The 25,553-nt window shown below is 35.0% G+C and overlaps 1 protein-coding gene across 4 annotated transcripts in view; it reads left to right on the top strand.

Moving 5' to 3' along the window:
* Nucleotides 1-25,553, top strand: part of LRP1B (LDL receptor related protein 1B) — a 1,824,397-nt gene that overhangs the window by 1,515,161 nt on the left and 283,683 nt on the right. For all 4 annotated transcript variants that reach the window (XM_070241833.1, XM_023622537.2, XM_023622536.2 and 1 more), the window contains 2 exons: nt 22,741-22,933; nt 23,574-23,699. In XM_070241833.1, coding sequence (XP_070097934.1) covers nt 22,741-22,933; nt 23,574-23,699 — 319 coding nt within the window. The remainder of the gene's footprint in view (nt 1-22,740; nt 22,934-23,573; nt 23,700-25,553) is intronic.

Here is a 25,553-nt window from a genome sequence, read left to right as displayed (position 1 = left end):
CCTTTGTTAAAAATTAAACAAGTAAAATGCATAGGCTCTTCTGGATTCCTTTTATTTCCATATAAATTTTAGAATCAGTCTGAGAATTTCAACAAAAACTCCTGCTGGAATTTTGATTGACATTTTGCTGTATTTATAGATACATTATGGGAAAATTGATAAATTTGTTATGTCTTTACTTATTTGTTTTTAATTCACTCATTAATATTTGTCAGTTTTCAGTACCTGGTCTTGTACACATTTTATTAAATGAATTTTAAGTATTTCATATTTATTATTATGTAGTTTTATTTTTAGCTTTTTCATTTTGAAATAATTTCAGGCTTATGAAAAAGTTACAAAATAGTGTAAATAGAATACCCTTACCCAATAATACAATTATAACCATATATAATTATAACTGATATAAAACTATTAATTGATCTACAGATATTCTTCAGATTTCATCAGTTGTACTGATAAAGTCTGTTTTTCTGGACCAAGTTCCAATCCTGGATTACATATTGCAATTGGCTGTCTTATTTTCTTATTTACCCCTAATCTAAGACATTGCCTCAGTCTTTCTTTGTGTTCCTTTGCCTTGATACTTTCGAAGAGTATTGGTTTGTTGTTTTTAAGAATGTCCCTCAATTTGGGTTTATTTGATGTTTCCTTGTGATTAAATTCTAGTTAAAAATTTGGAGAGAGAAACTTCAGTAGTGATATTGTGCCTCTCTTAGAATATCATATGAAGAGGTACTTGATACTGACATGTCTCATTAATGGTGATGTTAACTTTGATCACTTGGTTAAAGTAACATCTGATTCCATTGTAATGTTACTTTTTTTCCCCTGTGAAATTAATAAATCTTCTCGTGGAAAGAGTCTTTGAATTTTAACACGCGTTCATGATTCTCACCTGAAAAGATTACTTATTGTAGTAGGTGTCAAGTGATAGTTTTCTATTTCAATCAATTCCTTCTACATTTATTAATTGAAAATCTCCTATAAGGAAGAACTTTCCCTTGCCCTCCTCCCATTTACTTATTTGTTATTTATTTACTCAATTATTTATGTCAGTATAGAATCATAGAATTTATTTTATTTTATTCTATTCATTGTAATCTATTACCATTATTATTTGTTACTCAAATTGTCCCCTATATGTCCATTGAGAAGCCCTTCAAGTGGACTCCTGTGTCCTTTGATATCCCCCATAATTTTTTGAATGAGTCCTTGCTTTCCAGCACCACACGATATTCCAGACTCATCTGTACACTACCTGCCCCAGAATATGTAATATTTTTTGTTGCTATTACAGTTTGCATACAGTTTATTATATATTGCATACAGTTTTATTTATTTACTTATTCACATATTTACATACATATTTATTTCTGTATTGCATACAGTTTATTACAGTATACAGTTTATTTAATTTTAATTTCCAGCTTTTCATTGCTAGTATATATAAATACAATTGTTCGTTTTATTCTCTGACTTATTCAGCTCACTTACTAGTTCTATAACTTTTTTATAGAAGAGCTTTTCATCTGCATCTGTTTGAATTGGGATCCAGATAAAGTCCATATATTGTAAATAGCTGATATGTCTCTTAAATCTTTTTAACTTAGAGTCCCCTTCTACCTTTGTTATTTGCAATTTTTATTTGCGATTTTTCTGTTGTAAAAAACTGGGTCATTTGTCTTGTAGTTTCAAAGTGTGGATTTGCATATTACAAAGCATGGTGTTGTTTAACATCTTCAAATGTCCTTGCATTACCTGGACTCTGCAGTTATATCTATGGACTAATCAAAATCATACACATATTTTTTCAAGACTACTCCATAGATGTTTTTGTGTACTTGTATCAAAAATGATAAAATGTTGATGTTGTAGCCTATATTTTTACTTCTTTAAGAGCAAATATTGTGTTTTACTCATGTTTTTTATAGAGATAGCATAGTTACCTCTATACTCTCATCGTTAACAGCATTGTTCCTGGAGCCTCGAATCAATCATGTCTCTACTGCTTCCTCCTCCTCCTCCTCCTTCTTCTTTTTTAAACAGATTCGTTGAAATATTGTTTACATAACATATAATTAACACATTTAAATTGTGTACAATAAGATGCTTTTAGCATATTCACAGAGTTGTGCAACCATTATCACAATCAATTTTAGAAAATTTTCATCAAGCCAAAAAGAACCCTTGCACCCGTTTGCCATCAATCCTCAATCCTCCATCCTCCTATCCCTAGGCAACCATGAATACACTTACTGTCTCTATAGATTTATCTATTCTGGACATTTCCTATCAACAGAATCATATAATTTGTGGTCCTTTGTGATTAGCTTCTTTAGCTTAACATAATGTTTTTGAAGTTCATTAATGTTATAGTGTAGTCAGTATTTTCTTTTAATTGCCAAAAATATTCCACTGTATGGATACAACACATTTTATTTATTCATTCATCATTCATCAGTTGATAGACAGTTAGCCACCTTTTGGCTGTAATAAATAGTGCTGCAATGAACATTCATGTACAAGTTTTAATGTGATCATAGATTTTCATTTCTCTATACCTGAAGGTAGACTTGCTGGGTTGTATGAAAATTACACTTAACTGTTTAAGGTATTGTTAGATCACTTTCCAAACTGGCTGCGCCATTTCCCATTTTTACCGCTAGTGTATAAAGATTCCGTTTCTCTTCATCTTTGCCAACACTTGATACTATTTGTCTTTTTGTTTACAGTCATGTGAATAGGTGTGAGGTAGTATCTCATCATCGTGGCTTTGATTTGCATTTCCTTGATAGCTAACCACTTCATTCCTTCATTCAACAAGTATTTATTGAGTGCCTAATAACTGGCAGATGCCGTCCTAGGTGCTTAGCATTCATCAGTGAACAGAACAGATAAAGACCCCCACTCCTAGGGAGCTCATGTTTTAGCAAAAGACAGATAATAACCAGTAAACCTAATAAGTACTAAGTAGAGTAGGATAAAGGCATTGAGTGTGACATACCAGAGGGAGGCAGGGAACTCAAAATAAACCTCTCACATTGAAAAAGTGATATTTGAGGCAATTCTTGAAGGGTTAAGCTTGTTGGCTATGTGGATATTTTGGGGAAGAATGTCTCAGGCATAGAGAACAGCCTGTATGAAGACCTGACATGTGCTTGGTATGTTTGAGACACAATCAGGAGACCACCGAGGCCAGAGTAGAGAGAACAAGTGAGCATGGAGAATAGTAGGTGATAATTCTGGAGAGGTTACAGGGGTCAAGTCATATAGGGCACTATAGACCATTTCAAAGACTTTGGAGGATCTTGAAAAAGATTAGATGTACAGATACACTCGTATCTGGATGTAAGAAGGATGCTACTTTTACTCCCTTTGCTTTTACTTTTGTATTACTGTTGAATTTTTGTTTTGAATTTCTGATTCATCTAATAGCCTTCTATTGAATAGGATGAATTTTAAATTGAGACAAATTTCTATGGCATATTTCTTAATTTTAAGGATTATAGACAATCAGACTTAACTGTGCAAGACTTTTTGCAGTTCTAAAAATAAACAGCAATTAAAGACAGATCACTCAAGAAACTGATGACAATGTTTGCTTCTTTATTTTATTTATTTATTTATTTTTGAGGAAGATTAGCCCTGAGCTAACTACTGCCAATCCTCCTCTTTTTGCTGAGGAAACTGGCCCTGAGCTAACATTCCTGCGCATCTTCCTCTACTTTATATGTGGGACACCTACCACAGCATGGCTTTTGCCAGGCGGTGCCCATGTCCACACCCGGGATCCAACCGGCGAACCCTGGGCCACAGAGAAGTGGAACATGTGCACTTAGCTCTGTGCCACCAGGTTGTCACCTACTTCCTTATTATTGTTTTTTTTTATTGAGGTAACATTGGTTTATAACATTGCATAAATTTCAGATGTACATCATTATATTTCATTTTCTGTGTACACTACATCATATTCATCACCCAAAGACTAATTACAATCCCTCACTGTAAACATGCGCCCTGTCACTCCTTTTGCTCTCCTCCCTCCTCCATTCCCCTCTGGTAAACACCAATCTAATCTCTGTATCTATGTGTTTGTTTGTTGTTCTTGTTTTTATCTTCTACTTATGAGTGAGATCATACTTTCTCCACCTGAATTATTTCACTTAGCATAATACCCTCAAGGTCTATCCATGTTGTCACAAATGGCAAGATTTCATTTTTTCTATGTGTGAATATCATTCCATTGTGCATATGTACCACATTTATATCCATTCATTCCTTGATGGGCACTTAGGTTATTTCCAAGTCTTGGCTATCGTGAATAATGCTGCACATATCTTTATAGTAATAATAATAATTCATAGAGGTGCATCTGCCTTTACACATTCATGTTTTCAAGTTCTTTGGATAAACACCAGCAGCTGATCGTATGGTAGATCTATTCTTAATTTTTTGAGGAATATCCATACTGTTTTCCATAGTGACAGCACCAGTTTATGTTACCACCAGCAGTGTATGAGAGTTCCCGTTTCTCCAGATTTTCTCCAACACTTATTATTTTTGTCTTGTTAATTATAGCCATTCTGATGAGCATAAGGAGATATCTCATTATATTTTTGATTTGCATTTCCCTCATAATTAGTGATGTTGAATATCTTTTCATGTGTCCGTCAGTTGTCTGTATATCTTCTTTGGAAAAATGTCTGTTCAGCTCTTTTGCCCATTTTTTAATTGGATTGTTTGTTTCTTTGTTGTTGAGATGTATGAGTGTTTACTTCTGAAGAAGGGGATATGAGATTGGGAGTTGAACATGGGAAGAAATGTGTGCATAATTATTGGGATTGTTAAAAATAAGTTGAACTCATTTTATATGTAAATTATACTCCAGTGAAGTTGATGGAAAAGAAAACTATATGCATAGTAAGGGAGATGTGTGTATGAAACTATATATAGTCATGTAGCCAGGTCCTATAGTAGTTCTTATTTTTAAAAAATTTATGTCTTTCAATTTGATTGATGAAGAATTTTAAGATGACATTACCACATATTTAAGAAAATTCAAATATATTTTTAACAACTCACTTGCCATCATTACATATACATTTTATAAATATTTCCATGTTTATTAAAATGACCCTGGAGTAGCCTGTGGCCACATGTATAAAATTTAATAAATATATTAATAATATAATAATATTGTATATTATATTATAATTTTATACATTAAATAGTAATATTACAAATAAAAATGGTTAAGTAAACGTTTTGAATATAACCTTCAATCACGTCTTTTGTCACTTTCTCAAAGTGACATTTAACAAATCAAACGGAGTTTAGTTTTTTTGTTTTGTTTGTTTGTTTTGGCTAGCAATCATGAGAATGTTCAGAACAGTATGTTCCAAAGAGACATCCTCCCTCTCCTCACACACACAACAAAGTCTTTGATTTCTGGAATTATAAATCTTGCCTCTGTTCAATGTAACTCCATCAGTTGCAGTTCTAATGCTGAAGGTGACAGGAGTTTTAGGACAACCAGTGTCCATGTCATATGACTTGCTTAATTAAAATCACTGCTTTTTAATTTTACCTCAAAGTTAGTAAATAGGCATAATAACTTTTGTAACCTTTAGAAGAACTTTCCAGTTGACATTTGAGCAAAAATTAAAATGGAACTCAAGGGGCCAGCCCTGTGGCCAAGTAGTGAAAGCTCTGCACACTCCACTTCGGTGGCCCAGGTTCATAGGTTCGGATCCCAGGTGCAGACCTACTGCACTCATCAGCCATGCTGTGGAGGCATCCCACATGCAAAGTGGAGGAAGATTGGCACAGATGTTAGCTCAGGGTTAATCTTCCACAAGCAAAAAAAAGAAGATTGACAACAGATGTTAACTCAGGGTGAATCTCACACACACACGAAAAAAAAAAATGAACTCAAGGATTTTACCAAAGCAGACATTAATTTTACCTTTAGGAATAGGTTTCATGATGTGATAATCTCAGAAGTTGAAAAAACATTAAATTTGCAAGTATAAATCTATTCTAAAAGTTTGTTGTTGATTCTTTATAGGTTACAATACTTTTAAAAATAGGAATAATACTCAAAGTGTATTTACACTTCTAAACCTACCTTTACAAGACTAACTCCTACTACATTTATGCAAAAATAATTATAGCTAACATTTATGAGAAGTTTACTACATAACCATGCTACATAGATTATGAATATTATTTAACATTTTCCAAAATTCTGTGATAAATTTTAATTCTGTTTTTGTTATTCTAAAGGGGAGGAAAGAGAGGCCTGGAGAAGTAGAACAACAAGCCCCAGGTCACGTAGTAAAAGGAGGTGTGAGTTACCATCCCAGACTTTCTGACTCTAGAGCATGGGCTAATAGTCCTAGGCGATACTTTCGTTTAAAATGTAGCAAGTATTAAATTAATTTGTTTCTGGCCTTTCCCTTGAGAGTTTAATTCACACGCACACACACACACACACACACACATACTGAAAACATATGTTCCTGGATACAAGTAATCATCATTTTGTGCAGGACAATTTTTTAAATTCTTACAGTGTATCATCTAAAATTATATTTTATTTTTGTCAGATATTCAGTGAATCCAAATTTGAAAAATTAAGGCTGACATTTCAGTATGACTTGGACATATGAGGTTTTGATTTAATATATACTCTGACTAGCTCTTCATTTTTTCTACTAAAATATTAAAAAGCCAGGAGAGTTATATTTAGACAATGATCTAGAAATCAACAGCATTGAAATATTTATCAAAGGTATGAATGTGATCCTGAGAAGATTATGTCTGCAGTTCTTCAGGACAACATAAATGTTGGTAATACCATTTTGCAAAGAAAACATTATATCTTTGTGTTCATAAGCAAATAAAGCACAAAGCTGAGTTTGAAGTTCATATGAATGTACCTTAAAAAAAGAAGTGGAAGAAATAATCCGCAACACAGGGGAAAATGTTTTTTTAATCACTCATTTATTCCCTGATTTGATCAATAAGTAACCATTGAATGTTAAATATCTTCTATTTTAATCATTTGGGTTACAAAAATGAAAAGAGAATTCCTGGTTTCAAATATTTCGGTCTTGCCAGGGAGAGGGGTGAAATACAAGCTCTTGTGACATCTTCTGATGGGTGTTATAACGAATGTGTGTAGAAACTGTCTAGAAATGCAGAGGAAGAAGCCAGAATTTTGGATAAGCTATAACTTATATAATTATAATATATAACTTTAATAATTATAATTTATCTATGAAAGTAAGACCCTCAAAACATTAGAAACTTGTTCAAATTCCATTCAGCAATGGCTATAATACTTCAGGAATATCACAGCTTATTTTTCTTCTCATTAGTCTTCTGTGTGACCTAAGGGAATGTTTTATCCTTTCTCTTTCCTCAGAAAAGGAGCAAAGTTGAATTGTTGGTTTTACTATCCTATTTGATAGATTAGGAGACTGAGTCCCAAGAAACCAAAAAGCTTATCCAAGGAAAAATAATGAGTCCCAAAAAACGGTTCTTTATCCTACTTCGCTCTGGCATATCCTTCAGATCTTTTCTACACCCTCCTCCACCTGTTCTCTTCCCCCAGGAGGCTTACTGGTGTGGTCAAGTGGCTCCGGTGTCCTCTGGCTTCTGGCCGAGTTTGGTCAATAGAGAGATCAGAAGGAGAAAGTGTAAAATCAAAGTAATTCATTCTGCTGTGAATGTTGTTCTTTCAAAATCTGGTTGGACACTAATGACATTTAGACATTTTATATTTGTCTACAAACCCATTCAGGCAAGCTAAATATAGCTATCTCTTCTTAAATTAAATATTTCTCAGTTTTCAGTCGCTGATTTACCACATCAGCATTCTCTCCAAAGCCTAAAGCAACTGCAATTGTTTCTTTGCAATCTGTAACACTTTGTCATGCGTGGCCATCACAGGGGCCAAGTTGTCAATCCTCATAATGATCATTTATGATCTTGTCAGTGAGGCAATCAGCTGGGGTTTAGGAAGCCTCCTGTTTCCTTGGCTTTTAAATTGTTTGGCCTAACATTTAGCATCTGGGTGTTGGAAATATGTCTGGTTTATAGAACTGAATATTTTTCTATTCTTTGGTTGGTTTCAGCGCTTCCACCAATAAGGCACCAACAAAGTTCCAAGATGGAAAAGGCATATAATTAGTCACTAAATTCCTGACACATGATCAAGTCTGTGTGGCATTGCCAATTTAATTGTCTATCTATGAGGACACACATGAGATTTCTTGATGTGACTGTGTCAAAAAATGCATTTCTGAGTGAACATGAATTATTATTTTAAAAAATGAACCTATTTACAGGTTCAAGGTAATAATACCTCAAAATTATGCCATAATGGTGAATTACCATATAACATGGTAGAGTGCAATTTATGATGACCAAGCTTCTGCACTGTAAATAAAGATGCTGATTAGGCTTGCAAGGGGTAGTATTTGTGAACTTATGATAAAAATGTGTTAACATGGAGATAAGAAAGTATAATTTAGTAGATTTTTCTTCTCTGTTTCACCTGGGACTCTAACCAGTGAAATGAGAAGTCTGAAGTCAGCTTGATTCTTAGTGGCACCTTTTGTACCCTATAAAGACAACATGTGTAATTATAGACTGAGTTTAATGTTGCTTTTTTCCCCTTTCTCTGTGTCAGCAGAAGTAGACAAGTAAACTACTGGACTCAATCAGTGTTGAAATTCATAGAACCTGCTATAGATTGAATGGCCTTTGTAACAACATAGAAAAACATTTATTGTCATAAGACTATTCCTTACGCATAAATAACCATATTTATTTATGTCTGACTATTAAAATTTCTTTTTCATTCTTATTGATTCAACAATGTTCGCTGAATGTCTGTTTTGTTCATGCAAAACATGATACTGGGTAGAAAACCAAATCAAAGAAATTACTACAGTCCCTAACTTGAAGGAGCATAGATTTAACATTAAAGACAGTACTCATACATTTGCTAAAATCAAAGAAGAGTTTCTCTAGTCCTTCTAAGCAAGGCAAATTATTATATATAAAATTTAATTGACATTTTGGTTGGTTGGCTCTGAAATAGCCTCAAATCAGTAAACTGTGACCTTGGGCTGATTGCATAACCTCGCTAAGCTTCAACCCTCATGAATAAAATGTGGATTGAAATAGTATCTACCACACTGGTTAGTATTAAGATTAAATTAGGTGTTATACGTGTAATACATACACATCCAGTACATTGTAAGCATTCATCAAGTGTTAGTTCTTATTGTTTACTGAAAAAATGGTAAAAGGATGAATGAATGAATGAAAACTCTTGTGGTTTTCTGGTAAAAAAGTGAATTAGGGAGTCCTTCACTTGTAAATACTGTTCTAGTGTTTGTATTCTCCTTCATTTTCTTGCTCAAAATATTAAAAGTATTATCCTTTGTTTGGACAAATGCAGTCGACTTTTTTTTATTGAGCTAACATTAGTTTATAACATTACATAAGTTTAATGTGTACAACATTATGATTCGACTTTTGTATACACTACAGCATGCTCTCCAGCAAAATATAGTTTCCTCACCATACAATTGACCCCCTTTACCCATTTCTCTCTGTCCCACCCCCTTCCCAGCTGGTAACCACCAATCTGTTCTCTGTATCTATGTGTTTGTTTGTTGTTGTTCTATCTTCCACATACGAGTGAAACCATGTGGTATTTGTCTTTCTCCGTCTGACTTATTTCACTTAGCATAATACCCTCAGGGTCCATCCATGTTGTCGTAAACGGCAAGATTTCATCTTTTTTTATGATGGAGTAGTATTCCATTATATATATGTACATATACCACATCTTCTTTATCCATTCATCTGTCAATGGGTACTTAGGTTGTTCCATATCTTAACTATTGTAAATAATGCTGCAATGAACATAGGGGTGCATATATCTTTTTGAATTAGTGTTTTCATGTTCTTTGGATAAATACCCAGAAGTGGAATAGCTGGATCATATGGTAGTTCTATTCTTAATGTTTTGAGCAATCACTGTACTGTTTTCCATAGTGGCTGCACCAGTTTACATTCCCACTAACAGTGTATGAGGGTTCCCTTTTCTCCACATCCTTTCCAACACTTGTTATTTCTTGTCTTTTTGATGATAGCCATTCTAATAGGCAGAAAGTGATATCTCATTTAGTTTTGATTTGCATTTGACTAATAAGCAGTAACGTTGAAAATCTTTCCGTGTACCTGTCAGCCATCTGTATGTCTTTGGAAAAATGTTTGTTCAAGTCCTCTGCCCATTTATTAATTTGGTTATTTGGTTTTTTGTTGTTGAGTTGTATGAGTTCTTTATATATTTGAATAGTAATCCCTTATTGAGTATATGATTTGCAAATATCTTCTCCCATTTAGTAGGTTGTCTTTTTCTTTTGTTGATGATTTTCTTTGCTCTTTAGTTTTGAAGCTTCTTAGTTTGATGTCGTCCCATCTTTTTATTTTTGCTTTTGTTTTCCTTGCCTGAGGAGACATATCCAAAAAGATATTGCTAAACTGATAAAGAGCGCACTTCCTATGTTTTCTTCTAGGAATTTTATGATTTCAGGTCTTAGATTCAAGTCTTCAATCCATTTTGAGTTAATTTTTGTGTATGGTGTCAGATAGTGGGCTACTTTCATTCTCTTGCATGTGGCTGTTCACTTTTCCCAGCACCGTTTACTGAGAATATTTTCATTTCTCCATTGTGTATTCTTGCCTCCTTTGTTGTAAATTAGTTGTCCGTATATGTGTGGATTTATTTCTGGGTTCTCAATTCTGCTCCATTGATCTGTGTGTCTGTTTTTCTGCCAGTAGTGTACTGTTTTGATTACTGTAACTTTGTAGTATATTTTGAAATCAGGGAGTGTGATTTCTCCAGCAAAGTTCCTTTTCCTCAGATTTACTTTGGCTATTCAAGGTCTTTTGTGGTTCTGTATGAATTTTAAAATTTTTCTGTTCTCTTTCTGTGAAAAGTCATTGGGATTTTGATAGGCATTGCATTGAATCTGTAGATTGCTTTGGGTAATATGGACATTGTAATAATGTTAATTCTTTCAATACATGAGCATGGACTGTCTTTCTATGTCTTTGTATCTTCTTCAATTTCTTTCAATGTCTTGTAATTTTCAGTGTACACGTCTTTGACCTCCTTGGTTAAATTTATTCCTAGGAATTTTATTCATTTTGTTGCAATTGTAAGCGCGATTGTTTTCTTAATGTCTCTTTCTGCTAGTTTGTTGTTAGTGTATAGGAACACAACAGATTTTTATATATTGATTTTATACCCTGAAACTTTACTGTATTTGTTTATTATTTCTAATATTTTTTTAGTGTAGTCTTTAGGGTTTGCTATACATAAAATCATGTCATTGAAAATAGTGACAGTTATACTTCTTCCTTCCCAATGTGGATGACATTTTTTTCTTTTCCTTGTCTAGTTAGTTAGCTAGGACTTATAATAGTAGGAATAGTATTGAATAAGAATGATGAGAGTGGGAATCCTTGTCTTGTTCCTGATCTTAAAGGAATAGCTTTCAGTTTTTCATCATTGAGTACGATGTTAGCTATCGTTTTGTCATATATGGCCTTTATTATGTTGAGTTGTGTTTTTTCTATACTCGTTTTATTGAGAGTTTTTATCATAAACTGATGTTGAATCTTGTCAAATGCTTTTCCTGCATCTATTGAGGTGATCATGTGATTTTTATTCTTCATTTTGTTAATGTGGTGTATCACATTGATTGATTTGGAGAATTTGAACCATGCTTGCAACCCTAGAATAAATTCCACTTGATCATGGTGTATGATGTATTGTTGTGTTCAGTTTGCTAATATTTTGTTGGGGATTTTTGCATCTATGTTCATCGAAGATATTGGCCTGGAATTTTCTTTTTTTGTGGTGTCCTTGTCTGGTTTTGGTATTGGGGTAATGTTGGCCTCACAAAATGAGTTAGGAAGCATTCTCTCCTCTTCAACTTTTTCAAAGAATTTGAGAATGACAGGTATTAAATCTCCTTTGAATGTTTGGTAGAATTCACTAGAGAAGCCATCTGGTCCTACACTTTTGTTTTTTGGGAAATTATTGATTACTATTTTAATCTCTTTGCTTGTGATTGATCTATTCAGATTCTCTATTTCTTCTTGATTCAGTTTTGAAAGTTTGTACGATTCTCAGAATTTATCCTTTTCTTCTAGGTTATCCAATTTTTTGGCATATAGTATTCTCTTATAATCCTTTGTATTTCTGTGGTATCCATTATAATTTTTCCTCTTTCATTTCTGATTTTATTTATTTGAACCTTTTCTCTTTTTTTCTTTGTTGAGTCTAGCTAAAGATTTGTCAATTTTGTTTATATTATTGAAGAACTAGTTCTCAGTTTCATTGATCTTTTCTATTGTCTTTTTAGTCTCTATTTAATTTATTTCTTCTCTAATTTTTATTATTTCCTTCCTTCTACTGACTTTGGGCTTCATTTGTTCTTCTTTTTCTAGTTCCTTTATGTGTAACATTAGATTGTTTGCTTGAGCTTTTTCTTGTTTCTTGAGGTAGGCCTATATTGCTATAAACTTCCCTCTTAGTATTGATTTTCCTGCATCCCATAGATTTTGGTAAGTTGTATTTTCATTTTCATTTGTCTTCAGATTTTTTTTTTTTTGCTAAGGAAGATTCTCCCTGGGCCAACATCTAGTGCCAATCTTCCCCTTTTTGCTTGAGGAAGATTTGCCCTGGGCTCCCATCCATTGCCAATCTTCTTCTTTTTGCTTGAGGGAGATTTGCCCTGAGCTAACATCTGTGTCAATCTTCCTCTATTTTTGTATGTGGGTTGCTGCCACTGCATGGCCGCCACCAAGTGGTGTAGGTCCACACCCAGAAACCAAATCTGGGCCATGGAAGTGGAGCACCAAACTTAAGTTCTAGGCCATGGGGCTGACCCTTGTCTTCAGATAATTTTTGATTTCTCCTTTGATTTCTTCATTGATCCACTAGTTGTTCAGTAGCATGTTGTTTAGTCTCCACATGTTTGTGATTTTTCCAGCTTTCTTCTTGTTAATTTCTACTTTTTAGCACTCTGATTGGAAAAGATGCTTGATATGATTTCAGTCTTCTTAAATTTATTAATACTTGTTTTGTGTCCCAACATATGGTCTATCTTTGAGAGTGTTCCATGTGCAATTGAGAAGAATGTGTTTTTTGCTGCTTTTGGATAGAATGTTCTGTATATATCTGTTAATTTTTTCTGGTCTAATGTTTCTTTTAAGGCTGATGTTCCTTGCTGAGTTTCTGTCTGGATGATCTATCCATTGATGTAAGTGGAGTGTTAAAGTCCCCTGCTATTATTGTGTTGCTGGCAATTTCTTCCCTATAGGTCTGTTAATAATTGTTTTACATATTTTGGTGCTCTTATGTTAGGTGCATAAATATTAATAAATGTTATGTCTTCTTGATGGATTGTCCCCTTTATTATTATATAATGTCCACCTTTGTCTCTTGTTATCTTTTTTGGCTTGAAGTCTATTTTTTCTGATATGTGTGTGCTGTGCTCACTTTCTTTTTGGCCACCATTTACTTGGAATATCATCTTCCATCCTTTCACGTTGAGCCTACGTTTGTCTTTGGAGCAGATATGAGTCTTCTGGAGACAGCGTATAGTTGGGTCTTGTTTTTTAATTTCTCCTGCCACTTTGTGTCTTTTGATTGGTGAATTCAATTCAATTACATTTAGAGTGATTATCGAATATGAGGACTTAGTACTGCCATTTAATCTTTTGTTTGCTGGTTACTCTGTATCTCCATTGTTTCTTTCTGCTTGTGTTTCTACCTATCATTTTAGTTTGGTGATTTTCTATGATATTTTTCTCAATTTTCTCTTATTTTTCAGTTTTGTGTCTCTGCTCTAGATTTTTGTTTTGTGGTTACCATAAGGTTTGTATAAAACATCTCATAGATAAAATAATCCATTTTCTACTGATAGTATCTTATCGTGATTTAGCTATACAGATTGCATCCTATTTTTCCCCCTTTATGTCTTCGCTGTCATAAATTACCCCTGAGTTTGTTACCAAATTGAAGTAGTTATAATTATTTTGAATGCTTTCTGTTTCCTCTAACATTTATGCTATAATTATTTACCAATCTCTTCTGATGTAGAGTTGCAACTTTCTGATTCTGTTAATTTATCACCATACTCAATTTTTTTGCACTTTTGCCTTTTTGTTTCAGGTAGTAGAGCTCCTTTCAACATTTCTTGTAAGGCAAGTCTCATGCCGATGAACTCTCTCAGCTTTGGTTTGTCTAGGAAAGCCTTTATTTCTCCTTCATAGCTGAAGGATAATTTTGCTGCATGGAGTATTCTTTGCTGACATTTTTTATCTTTCAACTTTTGAATATATCATTCCACTCTCTCCTGGCCTGTAGAGTTTCTGGTGAGAAATCTGCTGATAGCCTTTTGGGGGCTCCCTTGTAGGTTATTGTTATTTTTCCCTGGTTGACTTTAATATTCTTTCTTTGTCATTGAGTCGACAGCTTTGTTATCATGTGTCTTGGAGGTCTTTTTGTGTTGAGAGAAATGAGCATTCCATCAGCTTCATGGATTTGTATATCCAGTTCTTTCCCCAGGTTTGGGAAGTTCTCAGCTATTATGTCTTAAAATAATCTTTCTCCTCCCTTTTCTCTCTTTTCTTCTTCTATGTTGTCCATTATTCTTATGTTTCCTTTTGTAATGCAGTCAGATAATTCCTGTAGAATTTCTACATTAAAAAAAAATCTTAGGGTCCAGCCTGGTGGCGCAGCAGTTAAGTTTGCACATTCCACTTTGGTGGCCCAGGGTTTGCCAGTTTGGATCCCGGGTGCAGACACAGCACTGCTTGGCAAGCCATGCTGTAGTAGGTGTACCACATATAAAGGAGAGGAAGATGGGCACGGATGTTAGCTCAGGGCCAGTCTTCCTCAGCAAAAAGAGGAGGATTGGCAGCAGTTAGCTCAGGGCTAATCTTCCTCAAAAAAAAAAAAATCTTAGTTCTCTCTTCTCTTCTACCTGCATCATTTCTCGATTTATATGCTTGGGCTTGCTAATTCTCTCTTCCACATAATCTGCTCCATTTTCAGTGCTATCTAATGCATTCTTCATCTTATTTATTGAGTTCTTTAACTCCAGAATTTCTCTTTGGTTCTTTCTTAGAGTTTCAATCTCTTTGGTAAAGTATTTCTCTGTTCAGTAGTTTTACCTCTAAGCTCATTGAGCTGCCTTTCTGAGTTTTCTTGTAGCTCATTGAGTTTCTTCATGACAGCTATTTTCAATTCTCTGTCAGTTAGATCACAATCTTTCTTGACTTTAAGTTTTGTTTCTGGAGAATTGTCATTTTCTTTTTGTAATATCTTGTTACTATGATTTTTCATGGTGCTTGATGAGTTGTTCTCCTGCTGGCACATTTGAAGTAACAAACACCTTTCTTATTTAGGGGAAGCTTTGTTTACTGTGATTCTAACAACTCAAGAGGTTAGTAACTGAGGCCTTTCTTTTGTTTTGCAGTAGGAGGCACTATGGCACAAGTTTTTGGTTTCTGTTACTTGAGCTGCCTCTGGCTATATGGAAAATCAGCACTATCCACCCTCCACTGCTTCTGCCAGAGGTGTCTCTGGTGCCCTCTTTGTTGCTGCTTGTGCCTTCCGTGTCTTTGGTACTTTACTGCTGCCAGTGTTACTGCAGGTGCTGGCATCACCACTGAGGGCACCAGGATGGTGGCACATCCACCACATTCAGGGTTGCCTGGGATGCAGGCACCACTGCCTTAGCAGGGCAAGGAGTAAGGTGGTGAGGGACCTGGGGTCACAGGCATCTCTGTTACATACAGCATTGTCAGTTCCATGGGTTCCCCACGGGTTGGGGGGCCATAGTTGCAGGTATTAGAGGAACTGGGGTCATGGGCCTGCCACCACTGCTGCCTGCTTCTCTGTGGCTGTGGGCATCACTGCAGCTGGGAGACCAAAGTCATGTGTGCCACCTTAGCTGCTACCAGGTTCCCTGTCACTGGGGGGTGGGGCTCAGCTGCCATGGTTGAGGGTTCAGTTTCACAGGCACTGCCCTCACTGTTTCCTGGTTCTGGCTCCTCTGCATGTTCCAATCTACCCACCTTTGGACGTACAGATGTGTGGATCTCTCCATTGTTCTAGTGTGTTGAGCAGAGGAAACTTTGTTGAATTATGAATGTTTTACTAGTTGTAGACTGAAGGAGAGAGGCAAAGGAAGTGTTTCATGTTGCTATTATGCTAACGTCGTTGAATCCAAATGTGGTTGATCTTAACTAGTTTCCCTGCAACTCTTTTTTTCTTATTTAATCTAGTCTCTACACCAGAGGCAGAATAATTTGCTTAAAAATGTTAATTATTTGCGATTGCTTTCAGAATGAAACTCAGACTCATGACCTTAACCTATAGGAAAGAAAGTCCTACAAGTTTGCCCTTCTGGCCTTTCTCCCCAGGCTCATCATGGAATCTTCTCCCCAGACGTCTGAGTAACAGTCAAACTCATTTCACCTTTGCTCGTTTCCCAGCATCTCATGTTCCCCTTTCCTCTTTGCTTTTGCACCATGTATTCCCTCTGCCAAAAGCCCTTCCCTCTCTTTCCCTCTCCTGCTGGCTATTCATCCTTCTCTTTCTCAGGAAAGTCTTCCCAGATAGCACACTAAAATAGTTATAATTTTATGCTCTCATAGCAAGTATCTTTGCTTCATCATATTAATTTTTAAAAAAATATTTGTTGAAATTTAGAGCAGATATAATCTTAAAGTTTGGCTTTTTAAAATGAAGGAGTAAAGCTGTTTGTTTTAATCAGCTCAGGCTGCTACAACAAAATAGCCTAGACTAGGTGGCTTAAACAACAGATATTTATTTCTCACAGTTCTAGAGGCTGGGAAATCTGAGATCAGGGTGCCAGCATGGTTGGGCTCAGGTGACAGCCCCCTTCCTGGCTTGCAGATGGTTGCCCTCTTGCTATATCCTTACATGGAGGATAGACAGAGATCGTTTTTCTCCTTTAAGGACACTAATCCCATTGTGGGGACCTCACCCTCATGACCATATCTAAACTTAATTACTTCCCAAAGGTTCCACCTACAAATGCCAACATGTGGTAGAGAGGGAGCAGGGCTTCAACATATGAATTTTTGGGGGAACACAAACATTAGTCCATAACACTGTTACACATGGTCTTTTGTACTCATGAAATATGGACTAGGAAATAACACGTTATTTCTGATGAAATACAAATGAAGACTATTAAGCTAAACCTTTACACTTACTATTTTCAGTCTTTTCAGATTTCCAGTAAGATAAAAGCATGCATTTTAGCATTAGTTTTCCCTTGCTCCAGTGTGTGTGTGTGTGTGTGTCTGTGTGTGTGAATGTGTGTGTGTGTTTGAAGGTATGGAAGGTGAAAACTGCTATTATACAGCAAGGTGCCCTGCACTTAGCTCAGTAAAATTTTTCTATGCACAGGAGAACATATGGAAGAATTCTCTTGTCATTTTGTTAAATAGGGTATTCAAATATTTTACAGATCAAGAATGACATCTTTTTTTCCTCTTTAAAGAGTCTGAGGTTTGGGGATAGTTGCTTTTTATAAGCTAAAATTATTTATTTATTTATTTATTATTATTTTTGGTGAGGAAGATTGGCCCTGAGCTAGCATCCATTACCAATCTTCCTCTCTTTAGTTGAGGAAGATTGTCACTGAGCTAACATCTGTGCCAGTCTTCTTCTATTTTGTACGTGGGATGCCTCCACAATGTGGCTTGATGAGCAGTGTGTAGTTCTGCACCAGGATCTGAAGCCGGGAACCGTGGGCCGCCACAGCAAAGCATGTGAAGTTAACCACTATACCACTGTGCTGGCCCCTTAAAATTTATTCTGCTCGTAACTCAAGGAACTTTGGAGTGCTCATGTGCCTGTCACTTTAAGATTCAGGATCTTCCTCCTATTAGGGAAAGAGTATGAAGCTGGACAAATCACCTGCATAGAAATGGGGAGAGAAAGGAAATGAAGTGAGTAGAGGAGGGACGTGGGTAGAGAAGATAAATGGGAAAAGCCCCCAATTCAGTGCCGAAATATTTCCATTGAGTTGCAGTTTTCAAACTAGGTATTAAAAATCCTTCATGCAGCCAGACCAGGGAGCAGCTTTGGTCAGGTGTGTGGCAAAAGCCTTAGAACTCAGAAGCATGCTTAAGCTGTGGCTGGTGCTTGGCCCCTCTGTAGGTCTGGATTGGGACATTGAAACCACACCCTTTGAGAGCAAGTAATGAATGCACACTTGGTGTATTGATATCTATTTCAATTATTGGATGGCACCAGATGCAACGTAGGGAAAAAAATCAGGGACAGTAAAAATACTATTTAATTATGTCCCTTTTCACCCTTCTACTTGTTGCTACTCAAGTTCTTTTTCACTATTTTTCTCTCTTGTTCTCACCTCAATGTTGCAGTCAGAAACCAGTAATCAGATAGGCTGATTATCATAGGACAGATAGGCTGTAGTGGACTTACTCTATCTTGGTTAGCACTGGAAGTCCCATCATCTTAATTTTAAGTGAATGCAAAGCATACACAATGATACCAATTTGTAAAGAAAAAAAGAAAATAAATATATACTCTTAATCCAAAAGGATCAGTAATTATATCTGTATGGCAAGATTACTATTTATTTTCTTTTTGTACTTTTCAAAGTGAGTTCCCAAAGCAGTAGCATTGGCAACACCTGGAAGCTTATTAGAAATGAAGAATTTCAGTTTCTACTCCTGACCTAGTGAATCAGAATCTGAATTTTAACAAAAAATCTCAAAGTGAATTGCATGCACATTAAAATTTGAGACATATTGCTCTATAAACAGAAATTACTTATATACTCAGAATTAAATGAAGTAATTGTGTTTATAAGAGGGTAATTAGCAGTTAATTTGGGATGAATGAGGCAGGGTTTGGGAAATCATGATGATCGCATCGTTAATTACCTCATAATAATTTAGAGTTTGATATAGGATCGAGGAGAGAGAGGGGACTTATCTTTTAAATTACCGCCTTCCCAAGATTATCTGTTTTCTCCAAACCGTATCAATTTTATTAAACAGTAAGTGTTTTAATCCTAGAATGTATTAATTACTTAGAAGGCAATATTTGGCACTCAGAAGGGTGGCTTGAATCATTATACACATATTCAGTTGTATTTAATTTTCCAAAATATTTTTTTCATGACCATTCCTATGCAGTCATCATTCCTGAATGTAAGAGTTTCTTTTTTATTTTGTTTTTCCTGATTAGGGAAAAGTAACCTAGTGAGGTCTTTGCTTGGAATATTAATATTCCAAGGCCAAAGAATCAAATTGATATATTTATTTCTACAAAAATATTCCTCTTGAGGTTTCTTAATTTGATTTTTAAGTAAAATTTAGTTACTTCAGAATAGCTTTGTAGGCAAAATCACAAGAGTTAATACTGAACTTAGCTCTGAGTGAAATTAAATAAATACAAACCTATATAATAATATGTTTAAAACACTTCTACATATGTACTTATAACAGCCCTGTACAGTTGTTGAAACTGGCTTTGATCTGCTCCATTTTAGAGATAAACAAACTAAAATTCAGAGAAGTAAAACATCTTCCCCAAATGCACCCTGCTGAAGAATGACTCTGCCGCCGTTCCGATGTAGGCATTCTGAGGCCCAGGCTCTGCCCATTTTTCGTTATACCATAGTAGTTTCTGAACTGGAGAGAACTGAATAAATTCCATAGTCCTGAACTGGATGTTGATTACTGAGCTCTCCTGATCAGGAAGTTGACAAAGCAAAAAGTCCATTTCTTTGTTAAATATGCCACAACATCTCTAATATTTCTAATGTAAATCCTTTGCTAGGTCTATGATCTGCAATTTTTTTTTCATAATTTGTGGCCTATCTTTTCAGTGTCATGTGAAGAGTAGAAGTTTTATGTTTTGATAAGTTCAATTTATCAATTTTTTGGGGGGGACTTTTTAAAAAACAGCTTTATTAAAATATAATTGACATACCATACAATTCCCCATTTAAGGAAATCAATGGCTTTTAGTGCATGGATCAATCTTTGGGTGTCATACCTAAGAAATCTTTGCCTAACCCAAGGGTGTAAAGATTTTCTCCTGTGTTTTCCTCCAGAAGTTTTATAGTTTTACATTTTATATTTAAGTTTATGATCTATTTTCAGTTAATTTTTATATGAATGGTGGTTTATTTTTTGCGTGTGTATATTCAGTTGTTCAAGCACCATTTGTTGAAAAAATTATTCTATTTCTCTGAATATCCTTTGCACTTTTGTTGATAATTAAGTATCCATATACATACAGATCTGTTTGTGAATTCTTCATTTTATTGATATATTTCTCTATCTTTTGCCAATACCACTGTTTTGATAACTGTCAATTTATAATATCTTGAAATGACGTAGTGTTAGTCCTTCAACTTTTTTTTCTCATCTTTTTTGCTATTTTAGGTTGTTTGTGTTTCCACGTGAATTTTGGAATCATTTTGTCAATTTCTAGATAATGTCTGCAGGGTTTTTATCGGGATGAGATATAATTTAGGATGACATCTTAATAGTATTGAATCTTGGAAACCATGAATAAGGCATATCTCTTTATTTAGGTTTTTGTTAATTTCTCTTAGCAATGTTTTATAGTTTTCAGGTTCTTATACAATTTTTTCATATTTTTTACCAAGTATTTTGTATCTGTTGATGCTATTGTTTTTTTAATTTTAATTTTTAATTGTTCATAGTGTATAAAAATGCAATTGATTTTTACAGGAATCTTGTATCCTGCAACCTTACTAAATTTCTTAGTTCAAGCAGGGTTTCTTTGTGTAAATTCTGTTGGATTTTTTATCTAGAGTCTTATGTTACCTGCAAATAAATAGAGTTTGATATCTTTTTTTCCCCAATCTAAATGCTTTTATTTTTGTTCTCTTGCCTTATTATACTGGTTAGAAACTCTAGGACAATGTGGAGTAGAAGTGCTGAAAGTGATCATTCCTATCTTGTTCCTAGTTTTATTTCTATTCATATTTCTATTCTCAGTTTTTATCCAGAATGCATGTTAGATCCTATCAAATAATTTCTCTGCATTTATTGAGATTTTCATGTGAGTTTTCTTCTTTTATCCGTTAGTATGGTAAATTACACTGACAGACTTCTTAAGTGTTAAATCAATCTGTGTTCTTGGGATAAACCTCACGTCACCATTATGTAACACCCATTTTATTGCTCTCAAAGAACCATTTTTTAGTTTCATTGATTTTTCTCTGTTGTTTTTGTTTTCTATTTCCTTGATTTCTCTTCTGACCTTTTTTGTTCCCCTCTTTCTTTATTTTGGGTTTAATTTACTTTTTTTCCTTCTAGTTTCTTAAGGTTGAAGCTGAGGTCATTGTTTTAAGACGGTTTTTTTTTACTCTTTTCTTCCATGGTACTTTAGTGATAAATTTTTTCATATTCCCATTAAAATTCCCAAGCTTTCTTCTGGGAAACAGTTAAGCTTCTTGGCTGTTAAGGTTTGTTAGACAAGCATAGAGCAGAGTTTAGTCTAGGGTTAATTATTTCCCACTGCTGAGGCAAGACCCTTCCCCCAAGTACTCTACTCAGAGTCCTGTGAATTAGAAAGTTTTCAAGTCTGATTGATGTTAACAAGCATGATTCTTGGACCTATGTGAATTTTGGAAACTCTCCTTTCTAATACTTTTGCATGGCTCCTCGACCAACTTGCAGTAGTTGCCTCAAATGCATGCACATGTGCTCAGTACCCGGCTGAATACTCCAGGAGGACCTTGTGCAGATATCCAGTTCTCTCTCTGTTGCATTCTCTGCTCTGACACTGACATGTGAGATCTAACCACGCTGTCCTCCCATAACGCTCAGCTCTATCCACTCAGGGAATTCTCTGGGGCTCTTTTGGGTTCCTCTGTGCTGTGCTGCTACCTGGAATCTCTCTCAGGCTGTAAATTTTGTCTGTCATGGGACTCTGTTTATTTCCTATTGCTTAGGAATCACTGTCCTTCCTTACGTGATATCCAATGCGTTGAAGAGACTTGTTTGATGCATTTTGTTCAGTTTTTTAGTTGTTTTATTGGGAAGGCAAATCTAGTCCCTTTTACTTTATCTTGGTCTGAGTCAAAGTTTGGTCTTTACTTTTAAACTTTTATTGCCGATACATGTATATCTGGTTAATCATTAACATTGTAAGTTTCCTAGATCTTACAGCTCTTTATATTCCATATATAGTTCTGAGAGCTTGAGGAATGTTCATTATTTATCATATATGATGATTTCTTAATAAAAATAAATAAATTTTTGTAATCAATAATAGTTAATCTCATATTTTGGCTTGGTGATTGGGTTTATAATGCTGAAAAAATGCAGTTGCTTGTACAAACCGAATAAATATTAAATAGCAGTATCTTCAAATATTAAGTAAACACATTGCAAAAGCTAAGGATGATGTAAACATTTTAAATAAACCATAAAGCATACTATAATAAGACATTTAGTGAAATGTATTTTTATCTGATAATTTCAATTGATGAAAATTATCTAATCTTAATCTCTTATTTTTTTGAAGCAAAAATCGATGTGGACACCTTCATTTTAAACCCTTGCTATTTTCATTTATTCCAGGTGATTGTCAAATCTGGGCCAGGGACTTTCCTCAGTCTGGCTGTTTATGACAATTATATCTTTTGGTCAGACTGGGGAAGAAGAGCTATCCTGCGTTCCAACAAGTACACCGGAGGAGATACAAAAATTCTTCGTTCTGATATTCCACATCAACCAATGGGAATCATAGCTGTTGCCAATGACACCAATAGCTGTAAGTTATAATAGAAAACAAATTTATTTCTGAATTATATGACCTCTCCAAAAATTTATCTATATTTTATAGTAACACTGAGTTGGATTTTTTTTTCTTACAGTTCCTGGGGATCATGTTTGAAATTTGACTATACAATGTATTGAAATTATCTTAAAGATTTAAGGAAACTTCTGTAGTTCTTAATATCTTACTAGAGGAATAATTCATTTTTAATTATTTGTTTCTGGAATTCTGTTCCACACTTTCTCACTCCTCATATCTTTGAACATTCAAATCAAGGTGTTTCCATGGAAATAATACTTGATAAACAAGCTTTGCGTCTGGGCTTAAAAATTCTTTGATCACTGGCATACTCACAAAATTGCAGTTTGTAATATCAGTGTGGTTTCTGGTGGTACTAGTTCATTTAATGCCATGGCATCCTTGTCGAATGGGTCAGAAGATGCAGTGACTTGTGTTACACATTTTTGTAATGTTCCTGTCTTTTGGAATGTTTGGATTTTCAAAAGTTCTGAATTTTCCTCTTATGAGATATCTTTGAGAGACTGAGGCAGTCTAACGGTTTACTGTTAATCTATGGCTAATGTAAAATAGGAATTCAATATAAAATGTTACCAATAAAGCCTCTTCATTGCAGGTGAACTTTCTCCTTGTGCATTATTGAATGGAGGTTGCCATGACCTGTGCCTTTTGACTCCTAATGGGAGAGTGAATTGTTCCTGCAGAGGGGATAGAATACTGCTAGATGACAACAGATGTGTGGGTAAGTAAAGAGAATCAAAATTTGATATGCTGTAACTGCTCAAAATGGCACACATAGACGTTGAAATTGTTTTTATATGTTCATGAATGTGTACTCTTCTCCACTATTAGAAGCCCAGTTGGCTTATCTCTCTATTCTAAAAATAACTCAGTTCACCATTCTACTTTGTTATAGCACCATGTGATAATGGTAACTAAAACAGTGACAAATGTTACATACCCCTGGTTATGGGCTGGAAAGCGTTGGGCTAGCTGGAGAAATACCTGAGCACAATGATCATCTGAAAACTTGTGGTTATGACTTCGAGAATTCAGTCAATTGCAAAATTAATTAAAGCTGAAAATAAACCAGTGTACAGGCAGTAGATCAGTAGCCTCATAGTAAAACCACTCACAGTCCGTCACAGTATGTAAATGAGAGAGAACGGCTCATGCAGCTTATTTGTAATTATTTCCAAACTGTTAATTAAGAATGTAACATTGCAGCCTTGCATGATGTTTATACCTCCCAAAGGCATTACAATCTTTAATTAGTACCATTACAGTATACACTTATTAACAGCTAAGTTTCCGAAACTGTTTCCAAAATAAATAAAGGTTCAAGTGTTCCAACATTGCCATAAAAAATTAGCTAGCAATGTAAAAAATGTTAATTTCTCTTTAATGTTAAGACTATTTTGTGTATAAGAAAGATGAGAGAGAATCATCTTGTTGGAAATTGGTGAACTCACTCTCAGGTTGTGTCAATTTTGACATTTTTTCTCTCCTCATCTATATTCTCATCTTGTATCTTTTCATCTTAGAAAATCAACAGAGCTGCATATATCTATATTATAAAAATAGGTATCAGAAGCTATAAGTATTTTTCACCTTCATCCTCAGTTTTCTTTTCGTCTTTATCGACCAGGAGGATCTTCTCTTTTACTTGCTTTTTACTTTAATATGAGCACTTTAACATTATTTTATTTACTTTGAAAACTACTGCACTTAACCCAAGAACATATACATATACTGTCACTTTGCAAATTGTTACCACAGCCCAAAAAGGTACCTCTTAGCAAAATTGGTAAAAGACATTTATTTAAGACCGTGCCGAAGCAAACGAGGAAATGATGCAATTGGTCAGTAAACTTTAAATGAAGATGGCCAATTTCAATAATTTGGGCCACAAATTCCCATATTTCTTCATCACCTAACACTTCCCTCAGTTGCTGAGGCAATTGCTTGAACTCTTTCTTTCCGTTTGCCTTTGTGGTTTCAGCTGTAATGGTCTGGATCTGATGCCATCTGTAAGCCTGGAGTGTCAGCCATGCATCAGAATCACTCATGTTTCTTTCACAGGTCACTACAGGCTGGTAGTAAAGTAATTCCTTCAGTCCAAACAGCAAAGCTTATTTGTATACAGTGGATGCTTGTCCTTGCTGCAGAATAGATTAGATACATCTGCCCCCACTAAGCCACCTGCTTCTTTCTATTGCTGAGAGGGAATGAATCAGACAGAAAACTCATTTTAAACAAGCACAGTTGTATTCACATGGAACTCTAGAGTGATACTGGATTCCTCAGAGCCGAAAAACTTTTATAGAAGCATCGTGTATCCATTATGCATTCATATTGAAATCCTGTGGTCCAGAAGAGAGATTGGAAAGTAACTCTTGGCTTCTTCTTGTCAAATCCATCTTTGGGAAATGAGGATGTGTCTGGTATATCTATGTCCACATCTGAATTAGATTCACCCAGAGCAGTTCATGAATGTTAATGGCAGCGTTAAAGAGGTGAAAGGCCATTTACTAACACCTACCCGAGGGCAAGGGAGGGCAAATCATTTGTTGTCATAACTCTTGACAAAAAGATT

This window comes from Equus caballus, chromosome 18 (assembly GCF_041296265.1).
Source record: "Equus caballus isolate H_3958 breed thoroughbred chromosome 18, TB-T2T, whole genome shotgun sequence".
Lineage (NCBI taxonomy): Eukaryota > Metazoa > Chordata > Mammalia > Perissodactyla > Equidae > Equus > Equus caballus.
This window is presented reverse-complemented; position numbering and strand designations above follow the sequence as displayed.